Source organism: Condylostylus longicornis, unplaced genomic scaffold, assembly GCF_029603195.1.
Source record: "Condylostylus longicornis isolate FDR11 unplaced genomic scaffold, ASM2960319v2 ptg000010l, whole genome shotgun sequence".
Classification (NCBI taxonomy): Eukaryota; Metazoa; Arthropoda; class Insecta; order Diptera; family Dolichopodidae; genus Condylostylus; species Condylostylus longicornis.
In genome coordinates, this window is record NW_026577979.1 from 22742063 (window position 1) to 22754232 (window position 12170).

At 26.3% G+C, this 12170-nt stretch overlaps 1 protein-coding gene across 10 annotated transcripts in view; it reads right to left on the reverse strand.

Annotated features, from left to right (window-relative positions):
- LOC129619114 (disintegrin and metalloproteinase domain-containing protein 11) overlaps positions 1 to 12170 on the reverse strand; it is a 417704-nt gene that overhangs the window by 172945 nt on the left and 232589 nt on the right. For all 10 annotated transcript variants that reach the window (XR_008697842.1, XM_055534202.1, XM_055534200.1 and 7 more), the window contains exon 9: positions 6927 to 7090. Coding sequence is in view for 9 of the 10 variants with exons in the window: in XM_055534202.1 (XP_055390177.1) it covers positions 6927 to 7090 (164 nt within the window). In the remaining variant the exon portion in view is untranslated. The remainder of the gene's footprint in view (positions 1 to 6926; positions 7091 to 12170) is intronic.

Sequence of the window (12170 nt, forward strand, 5' to 3'; positions counted from 1 at the left end):
TGAAAAATGCTTACTCGTTTCGTTGCAATAAAAGTTAAAAAATGGCATTTTTAGGATTTTGAAGGGCTGTAACTTTTTGAAGATGGAGAGTGATAGGTAAAAGCTTTCTTGTAAAATAATAAGCATTTTATTCAAAAATTTTTCGGAAAAGTGCTAAATACCCTTAAAATTTTAAGGTTATTAGAAGGTTAGACTTGCTTAGAAAGAAAAAAACTATTATATAAATATCGCATTCAGACATGTGTTATTATTATAAAACAATGTTGTTGTTTATATCATATCGAAATTGGAGAACAAATTCTCTTATAGCCTCGTACCCAAAAAGCTATATACGTGAAACTATCCGGCTTAAAATTAAAAATTTTCTGCACCTTTCATCTATTTAAAATCAAATATAAAATTTTGATTCCAAAGAAAAAAATAACTAAACCTTATTTTAAAAATATTATTTTTGCATGTTAAATGTCCTAAAGGCCAAATAAGGATATTTTGATATGATTCTATTGAAGAGAAATTTAAATTTTACCTAATTTCCTATTTTAATTAAAATTCTTTTGTTAATTTTGACTATTTGTTAATTTGTAAATGGCATTGCATTTACTTGAAAATTTTACAAAATTTTATAAAATGGTGTAATTTTACATCCAGGACCAATAAATGAATTAAATAAGATTTTTGCATTTAACACTTCAATTTGTTAAATTCCAGGAAAGTAAAGTTTTCTTTTATTTACTCAGTGTTTGGGAGAGAACAGAAGTTTACTTTTTCGCTTTCTGAGACAGGAAAATCATTTTTTTCTCTTGCCACATTTACACATAATGTGTGATATATTGTATTATAGTTTCTATCCCAAAATTATGGAAATGCACGAAATAAGAAATAAAATATCAAGAAAATTCATGGTTCACCTCAAAAATTGATTAGTCAATTTTTGGTTTCAAGACGGTTGATTTCAATTCACAGGAAATTCATACATAAATTAACTCGTCATTAAAGACCTTTACGGTTCACCCAAAATTAAATATTATGAAACCGCATAGACGGATCAGTATCCCTTATGAAAGTGTATTTCTTTTAAAAACTCACTTATGCATTCGATGAAATATGAAAATCATCTAATCTTATTTGTTGAATCAAATAAAAACACATCCTCCATATTTTTAAAATAATTATTGGCTCTCACACCGAAAGTATAATTTCGCAAAAGGTCGTAAAGGCCACAATACTTCACTAATTTATAAAAATGTAAATACATAATTTAACAGAAAAATTGAGTAATTTTTATAAAATTTTTTTTTCTTAAAAAGATTCTTTAAATTACCAATAAATATTTGATTTAATTAAAGATTTACGAAAGCATATAGACTGTGTATAACGTAAACCAAAATTATTTTCGGAAATTTTCAAAGGTAAAAAACAAAAACAAACAAATTTAACAGGAAGAAAAGTAAACTATTCATTATTATTAATTTCTGTAATATGTAATCCTTTTTATTTCATTTGAAGCTATTAGTAACCAATTTCAGAACATCAAAGCAATACGATTTTGTTAAAAAAAATATATTATATTTAAATAGGGTTTAATTTTAAATCAGAAGTATGGTTTATGGCATTGGCAGCAGTAAAGGAAATAAAAAATTAATTTATTAAAAAAAAAACAAAAATTCGAACTTCAAAACCAAAATCCCAATTTTTTTTTTGCTCAATTATGCATAATACTTTTGACAGTGGTCGGCAGATCAAATTTTAGTCACGAATTAATTTTGACTACTTTCCGAAAACTTTATAAGGAACATGTGAGTGTGGTTCAAATCAAATAAGATTATTTAAATATTTTATTTGTACATACATAGCTTAAATTAATATTTAGAATAGCTTTTATTAAGTTTCAATTAAAAGTTTATTTATCACGAAGTTGATTTTTGGTTCGCTTGAGTAAATGGGTTGGCGAATCACTGAAATTTAATGCATATAACAATTTTTGAATATGTGAATTTTGAATATAATAAAGTTGGGTCAAACCAATGGTTTGTATTGTAGCACTTTTCCCTTCAACAAGTGAAAATACTGCTTTTAAAAACAATCTGTGTATATCCACCACACTATTAAAATTATTTTCATTCATAAACGAAACTATTTCTAGGGTTGCATATATTTAGGATGAACGATTTATGCAGTCTTTGAAATAGATAAAAATTAATATAAAGAGGGGTTACCATAATGCTCGAGTTGATTGTGTGGGTTAAGAAAAATAATTATATTTTTTAATGTCATGGTGTTTACAGTTAGCTTTTTGTGTTTATAGAGATTTGAAAAAGCTTGCGGTTTCGGAAATATAAGGTGTCAAAAATTAAAATTTTACAAATTTCAAGAGGCGATAACTTGAGAGGGGGTGGAGATGGAAAAAAATTTTCTTCTAACGAAATGAACTATTTGTTAATGTCTAAAAGCCCCTTAAATTTCAAGCTTCTGCAGGCTGGGGTATAGGAGAAAAACGACATCAAAAATTTGGAAAAAAAGGACTTTAGATAACGGTAAATTTGAACGGCCATTTTGTTTTTCTAAAGTTTAACTATAGTATACCGCGCTAGGGAAAGCAAGCCTACCGACGGACGGACAGAGTGAAACTAATAAGCACTTTTTTTCAAAAAATTTTTGGAAAAGTGCTAAAAAAATATCGTATACATATACGTATGTGTAGGAAAATGCATGCTAAATTCTGAATAGTTTGTTCGATTTAGTTTAACCTTAATATATGAAAGTTGATTGTTGAAGAGTTGGATTGATCTTTCGCATTCGTGTTTTAAAATCATCGAAGTCAATTGAATTGCTTCAAGTAATTACTGAAGCATTCTAAATGTAAACCCTTTTAAAAAACTCACCTACTAAAATTTGTATCTATGTTGTAAATTCTATCTGAACTTAGTTAAAAATATGTTCTTTTTATATTCAGATTTCTTCAAATCTTTTCAAATCTTGGAACCTCCTGAGTTAGTTTACTAAAATTTGTCTCCTTTTTTTCGTATCACTTTATTTCTAGATTACGTTTTAGTTAACATAATATGTATGTAGTCAAACTGATCCTTGGGAAATGAGTAGGCACTATTTCAATTTTTCAAACAAATCATTATCTATATTGTTGTAGATTTTTATATGAAAACCATGCCAAAAAAATTATATTGAGATTTTTTTCCAAATCTGATTTCTTTAAGTTTGATTCGTAACCTGTGAAAAAAACTGTAGAGTGAAGGACCATTTTGGATCAACTGCACTTTAAGGTTTTGCAAACTTTTTAAAGAACTTTCAATAAACTTTTGATTTGGAATCTGAATAGTGTTTGAAAGAAACTTATGTGGTTTGAAGAAACCTTTTCAGCAATGTGGCCGTAAAATGAAGCCTAAATTTCTTATAACCAGTCTATCTGCAAACAGTTTTTTATCTGCTTACAAATAAATACAGCGCATTTCAAGATTTCTTGGTGATCAGATTAGTAATTTCATAGTATTATGCTGAACAGAGGAACACACACGCATGTATCTTAACACGAATCAATTCAAATTCTCTATTTATTCATGACTTCGTCAGAAATAACAAACACTTACAATTTTTCTTCTTGAACTCTAAAGGTTTCACCATAACTATTATTGTATGTGTAAAGCTTGTTCATATTATATTAAAAAGATTAAAAAAGTTCTTAATTCAGATTTTCAATTCTATAACAGCCTTGGAGCTTAACATTTCCTTTTTTAATTTTTTTTTTGAAATACATTACTTTCTCAATTATTGGGATGGAAAATAGTTGAAAATAGTTTTGTTATAGCTCACTTGTCATCTCTTCTCATCGTATAAATCTATAAAAATAACCCACTTCAAAAGCATAAAAAAATGGCGAATATCCTTTTATATTTTTCTCTATAATCCTTATGTGGAAGAACGATTTTTTGTTTTTAAATAATTCTTAAAGCAAGTAAATAAATAAAAGTAACCGTGGAAGGATTCATTAATTATTTCCAACTTACTGTTGGATACATTTGCTCGTATCTTTTGGGTTTTTGTTGTTGTTTTTTTTGGAGAAAAGGAAGATATGATAAAAAATAAATTATTTTCAAATTTCCAAAAAAAAAGTTATTTCGAACTTCGGAAAAATATGTTTTTTATTATTATTTTTTTTTCAAGGATTGTGGTTTTGTAAGCTCTTAGCGAAATTAAAAAACTTTTGATAGTTTAAATCATTTTGGGAAAAATAAAAAAGTAATAGGGTTCAGGAAGGAATTTGGAAAGGTGTAAAAAAGTTGGGCGTTTAAATGTAGCATAAAACTGGGGGCATTTAAATTTTTCATTGCAGTGCTTTTTGTATATCTAATTGTAGTTTCAAGGAATTGGCAATTGTGATATTTAATAAAGTTTTGTGTTTTGTTATTGAAATTTTTTCATTAGCTGGGGAGTACTTTGTAATTATTAGTTTCCGCTTAAAGAATTAACTGTAAAATCTTTGATTTTTGAAGATAATAAAATTTACATATACAGGATGATTCAGAAAAGTATACAACAACATAAACTATTGGTTAGATTATGTCGAAAATGGGTAAAACTTTTGTTCCGAAGTAGGTGTGAAATCTCAAGGGTTCTCGAGATACAGGGATTTTAACGAATTTTCACGAAATTTCTAGTTATCTAAGCTTTTTTGATTATAACTTCCGTTCCGAAAAAGATAGGGGCTTCAAACAGTTTCTGAAAGGTCTAAATAAGGGCTTAAAATAAACATCTTATTTGATTATGTATTTTGTGTACTTTCGGAATACCAATCATTCGAACTTTAGGAAAAATCAAATTTTTCCCTTTTTTTATTATTTCAGCTTTTTCTAACCAGGTAATTTTTTAAACTTTGAAATTTTTTTACAGAATTTTGGCCACTTTCTCGGGCCTTAATTTTAGTCACTAAGTGTTGAGAAATCTTTTATGGTACAGAAGATATAGCACGAAAACCATTTCTATGTCAAGATTTTAAGGGCCCTAATAAAATGTAAAAAATCTATACTAAACTTAATCTGCTAAGATAACTTAGCAGATATCTGTATATCTGCTAAGTTTTCTTATATCTGAAAATTTTTTAAAAATTATAGTAAAATTAAAATTTCCATTGTAAGTCGTACGAGTATAAGACTACATTTATTAAAATTTTAAAATAGTTTTTAATTTATGCAATATTAGCAAAATATGAAAACCGAATCTTATGAGTAAAATTAATTAAGCAATATATTGGTGATTTACTGAATGCAAGATCAATAGAAAGTTATAATATGTCATCAAAATCGAATCAGACGCAATTCGTCTTTGCAATGATAAAAGTTTATGATGAAGACATATTCTTGCATTGAACTTTAATATTTATATAATCAATACTTGTGACCAAATGTTTTCAGGAAATTGTAAACTTTTCAGGAATATACTATACAATCAGCTTTTTTTTTCTGCTAAAATATCACTTTATTACTGGGTGGATGATAAAAGCATAGTGGCGTATTAACAAAACTTTCTTAGAATATTTTATTTATGAAAAATAGAAAGTGTGACAATTAAATTGAGATTAAATTCCATACTTGATCTGTTTTGACTACATTTGAAAATTTATGGCTGCATTAATACTCTCCATTACATAATATTTGAAGATCAATCTGACTAAATAAAGGCCACGAACTACGAACTTTAAATAAATAAAATATTTTCTCAATTTTTTATTCATTTTGTCTTCATATATGAGTATAAGCAAACTAAATATGTAAAAATTTTATTGTGACCATTGCATTAAAAATTACTGATTTTGTTCAAATACGATACAGAAACATATATTTAGAATAATGGTTTTCTCCGAATCATATTTGAAGCACCTATTGATACTCTCATTTTTTAATGATTTTATAAGAAGAACGTGTAATAGTATTATTATTCAACTGAACGAAGAAATTCATGGTTTTGGTTTAAGAGTTTGAATTAAATATTTTAGTTTTGTGTTTGTTTTTTCGGCTACAAGGAAGCTCTGATTGAATAAAAATTATATTTCTAAATAAACTTTTCTGTACCATAACGAAGACATTTAAAAGGTATCTCTCCAAAGTGAGGGTCTCATTTTTTTAGAAATACAAGTTAAAGTTGTTTTATTTTAATAGATAATAATTGTTAAATAATTAACAATATTAAAACATAAAATTTTTCAGTCACATCGTTTCAGTAATATTTTTCATCAAATAGAACAGTCCACTTACTCGTACTAAAAAATATTAAATTATTAAATGGTCACTTTAAATATTGCAAATTTACTCCAGCTATAGACGCGTACTACATTATCATTTCAGAGCATTTAAAATATCCTTTTTCTGTTTATATATTCATTCGATACAATAGAATCTTTTAGTTTACGAATGTGTAAACAATTTCTACCTAAATTTTTGTTGCTTGTTTTCTTTTGTCCTTGGTGCCTTATACGAGTAGTTATGAGACTATAGGAAAATAATAAAGATACGTGTGTGTTGCACAATTTGCGATGCAAAAATTATCAGTTCTCGTACTTACCTTTTTTTAGTTTTTGGTTTTATATACGTAGGTATAGTTGTTACTATATACTTTTGTAATATGACATATTTTACATTATGGTAAGAAAAACAATAAAAAAATGATTTTTCTAAAAATTTTCAAAAAGAAAAGGTTCCAGGATGAAAAATATTAAAGTTTTCTTTTATTGCTTTTCTCCTTTTGTGCAATGTATAAAATTTTAAAATGAATATAACAAAATTCACTCATAAGAAATAATAAAAAGGACGATGAAAATCATTGTTAAAGGATATACGATAGTTGAAAATACAGTGAACAAAAAAGAAGAGAAACAAACGAAAAATTATTTTTTTATTTTCTTCATTTTTATTGCATACCTCGTTTGGTTTATTCAGCAAGCAAAGACCATGTCCTGTACGTAATGCGTCGATATAGTCCTTTTTGCTACATTCTGAAAATTTATATGGTTGGACGTTCTCCAGACCAACAATGGATTGTGCCATTATGCATCCATGCCAGTCACGACAGAAACACTCCTCTCCTTTTGTTTAACAATGATATGAAAAGAAAGAAAGCATTTTTTCAATTTTTTTTTTTAATTCCTTTTAATACTTATTTTTTTTTGCATACATTTATTGTCATATGTTATTGTTGTAATGTACGTATATATGTGTGTGAATCAGTAAAGAATATTTATAACAGTTGTTAACTTATAATAGTTAAAAAATAATACAAAAAATTTGAAGAATAAAGAAAATAATGAAAATATTTGTGCAATAATAAAAATTGTCGAATCAAAGTAAAAGGAAACGGTGACGCAATCTGGAATATAAACTGGCGCATTTCCTGAAACTACCCAGAAAACAAATTAGTTCTAATAAAACAGGTACAAAATAAAACCAGTATGTAAAAATGATTTTGACATTTTATTGAAATATTTTGGAATAAGTTTGCGTCCTCCAATTTTCTTTTCTTACATTATTTATTGTACGAATTATGCGAAATGAGAGGAATTTGGTAAATTGTAATATGATTCGCATTATATACTTGTCAAAAGAATTCTGAAATCGATTTGGACAATACTAAAGTTGCCAATCTGATTGATGTTTATATTGCATTGAACGTCAAATTCGCGGAAAGAGATTAACTGTTTCGAGTGCACAAAATTGAAGATTTTATTGGATCAGAAGAACTAAACTTATAGTAGTATAGACAAAGATATATAAATAAAAATTAGAAAAAACAGAAATCAGTATTTTCTTTATAAAAGTTCTCAAATCTCATTACGTAGTTTAGGTTTAAATAATGTTTCTCTGGAAAATTCATTTGGTTATAATTCATTTCCAAAAAGTGTGATAACGATTCTATTACTCGTAACTAAGCCACCATTTGAAAAATTAAAATGGTCTATGATTTTGCCGTTCCACAGGATTTTCAATTTTACTAAAGATGGAATGATCACTTGTGAAAATTTTGTGGTTATGTTTTATTCAACACCGATAGCTTTAAAATTAATTACATAGATGAAAGGAAAATTCTGGCAATATGATAATAATGAAAAATTTTTAGGCGTATATAAATAAACTGTACTGAATAAAATTAATAATAACACAAACTGATAATGTCACTTCGTTTATGGCCACATTAATTATTATTGGAACACTTCTATTAAAAAACCAGTAATATATTTTCATAAAGATTTACCATTTTTGAAGTACCTATACAATCCAAATGATTGAAATTTGAAATTAAGTCATGGGTGTGAAAAAGTTATGTTAGATGGAGTTTTTTATATTTGAGATAGTAGCAGGGAGACTTGTGTTTGATATGTAATTGCTTATTAGAAAAGCTTAAGTAAATAAAGCTTAATAGTTGCAGTTTCGGATTATGTAATATTTTACACACCTTTTACATAACTAAGCCATAATTGTCAAAGTCAAAAACATAAGAAAGCTGGAAAGTTTTCAATAGTTTATGGTTAAATACAAAAGCATTTGACAATAATATCGTCAAAAACTTTTCTATACGCATGTATGTATAGTTTTACATATAAAAGCCGAATTCTATATTAATTTGCTGTTGCATGATGCATGATCTAGTTTAAAATAATTTTTAAAAGCATTTAATTTTAAATTTTAGTGGGATTCACAAAAGTCCTTTTAATTGTTTAAATCTTTAAGAATAAAATTCATACTTGAAAAAATTATATTCAATTTATTTTTTTAACGTTGATTCTTGCATTTTAAATAATTTGTAAGCATATATGCACTTACAAATAAAATAACTTGCTTACATAAGTAAAAATTCATTGGTTTCAAATTAATTTTTTTTAATTCTTGTTTTAAAGTTTTAAAGTTTTAAATTAAATTTGTGGTTGTTCAACTTACCAATTGAATAAAGAACTTTTAAAGGAAGATTTATAATTTCTGTTCTCACCTACATTATTTCTGCTTAGAAACTGCATTTTTTTTCGAATCCTTGCTAATTCATTAATAAAAAATTAATTTCAAATCAGATTGTAAGTGAAACTCTTTAGAATAAAGTTGGGTCAAACCAATGGTTTGTATTATAGCACTTTTCCCTTCAACAAGTAAAAATTCTGCTTTTAAATACAGTCTATGTATACCTATCACACTATTAAAATTATTTTCATTCATATACAAAACTATTTCTAGGATTGCATATATTTAGGATGAACGATTTATGCAGTCTTTGAAATAAAGCAAAAATTAATATAAAGTGGGGTTAACATAATGCTCGATTTTAAGGGTTACTTGTGTGAGTTAAGAAAAATAATTATATTTTTTAATATCATGGAATTTACCGTTAACTTTTTGCGTTTATAGAAATTTGAAAAAGCTTGCGGTTTCAGAAATATAAGGTGTTGAAAATTCAAATTTTACAAATTTCAAGAGGCCATAACTTGAGAGGGGGTGGAGATGGAAAAAAATTTTCTTCTAACGAAATGAATTAAATGTTAATGTCTAAAAGCCCCTAAAATTTCAAGCTTCTACAGGCTGGGGTCAAGAAGAAAAACGACATCAAAAATTTGGTAAAAAAGGACTGTAGATAACGGTAAATTTCAATGGCCATTTTGTTTTTCTAAAGTTTAACTATAGTATACCGCGGTAGGGGAAGCAAGCCACAGCCTTTCTGCGTGTGCAAAATTTCAAAAATACTTAAGGTTTCATTGCAACAAATAGTTAAAATAGGCCATTTTTAGTGCTTTGGGGGGGTATAACTTCTAGAGGGGGGGAGATAGGTAAAAATTTTGTTCTACAAAAATAAGTTTCTAGTAAAGATCTATGTACGTTTTAAATTTCAGCTTTCTATCTTTAAAAATGTAGAAGTTTTGTAAACAGACACACGGACAGACGAACGGACGGACGGACGGACGGACGGACGGACGGACGGACGGTCGGACGGACGGACGGACAGAGTGAAACTAATAAGCACTTTTTTTCAAAAAATTTTTGGAAAAGTGCTAAAAACTATTAATTTTTTTGACTTTCCTTAGTACAGCTCAACTCCTCTTTTGTACGGTAACGATTTTGAATGAAAAACTTTAAATATATTTTGCAAAATAAAATAAACAAAAACTAAATTCGAATTAAGTTATTAAGATTCTAATAGAATTTTTACATTTGGCGAAATGACATTGCTTTTTAGATAAAATATAAGTTTTAAAGTTCCTGATGCGGTAGTTTAGGTAAATCAGTGAATTAGACATACTAACAATGTGAAAATATTTCCTTATATAACTAAAATTACCAAAATACATAAAAAGAATTATATGGAATAATACACATATGCAATAATTATGAATCATATTAATTTAATTAAAATAACATACACTATAATATATATATATATATATTTATATATATATATATATATATATATATATATATATATATGTGTGATTAAATAAGAAGTATGCATTGAGGTAGATATATCATACATAATTAGCAGGATTGTTAATATCAAATGTACGTTTTCTCTAATTTCAAAAAACGCACAACAATAAACTTAATACTTCGAAAAAAAATATGAAAGTATTTTTTTTTTGTAGTGTGGCACCTATTGAAATCTTAAAAAAACTTATTGAGCCTGGAAGTTTTTTTTAAATCAATTTTTTAATGTTTTTGTAATACAGAACTTTAAGAATGTAAGCACCAGTAGAATTGAAAAATTGAGCTTTAATTAAATTTTAACATTTTATAATTAAAAATTTGAAAAACGTTGATCTTGTATAGGAGATTTATGATGTAAAAAGGAGCCCTCTATAGCTCCCATAAGAATACGTGTAAATACGTCAACTGTGAACCATCGTACTGTATCCATCGTATTTCTGTCAGCCGTGGTTGTATTTAAAGTTGACTCATGTATAGAAAATATTGCTCAATAATTTTGAAAATTAAATGTTGGGTTGACGTAAAATAAATTTTTTATTTTCGCAAGTCAATTAAATTGTTAGCATTGCGTTTGTTTTTTAAATATATTATAATGAAGTAATGCGACAATTTAGGCATAAATAATCTAAATTTCACACTAAAATAATATACCTGAAATCCTGTGAACTTTTAAAATATTACTTATAAAAGAATTTTATGTAAAATCGCTAAATTGTTTTTGTTATTATGTATTTACTCTTCTTACTTAAAAATCATGAAACTCTCGATTAATATCTGCATTTTTATATATCGATAATATGTAAATTATTTTCCTAACAAGATTTATTATGCTTAAAATAATAAGTGAACTTTCGAAAGACTTATTTTTTTTACTTCTTTGTTTCTCTTGCTTTTAATTATTTTTCAATTTCATTATAATTAATTTTTAATCAAATTAAGTTGGAATTAAATTTTTATTATTGGTTTTATATTTTGATTGTATGTTTATATAATTTTATGGCAACATATTTGGAATGCTTTGACATTCATAAAATAAATACATGCATACATATATATGTGTAAAAATGATTATTTTTACACATATATATGTATGCATAGGTATGGTCAATTTGGAAATATGTATTTGCATATGTAATACATAAATATACTTACATAAAAATGTACAAATCAAAATACATAGTGTATTGAAAACTACGCAAATAGTTGTATTTCTCTTTAATGGCTAAGGTATGTGATAGGTAACAAGAGTATACTCGTAATGGTCATAATAATATTTTAATAGAAGTATTTTGTTGTTACTCGAAACCCGTTGTTACAGTGAAATTTAACTAATCTAGTCTATTAAATTATTGAAGCGTGTTTCAAAATGCAATCCTGACGTATTTAGGAAAAAATTAAAAGAAAATTTAATTAAACTTTATAAATCATTATAATGAATAAATAAAATAAGATGGTGTGTTGTTACAATTAATATTAATTGGTTCGAGGTGGATTGCGTATCTTTTTTAATTTTGGGAATTAAAACTAGGTAGAAATACTTATTTATTTTTGACTTTGAAAAAATAAATATTTAATAATTTATTGCCAATGCAGCGTGATTTAATAATAACAAATTATCTTAGTCGTTAATTGATTATGAAAAATTATGTTTCATATTTTTGAAGATTTTAGGATCAACTGCGATTTTTGTTTAAAAAATTAAACAAA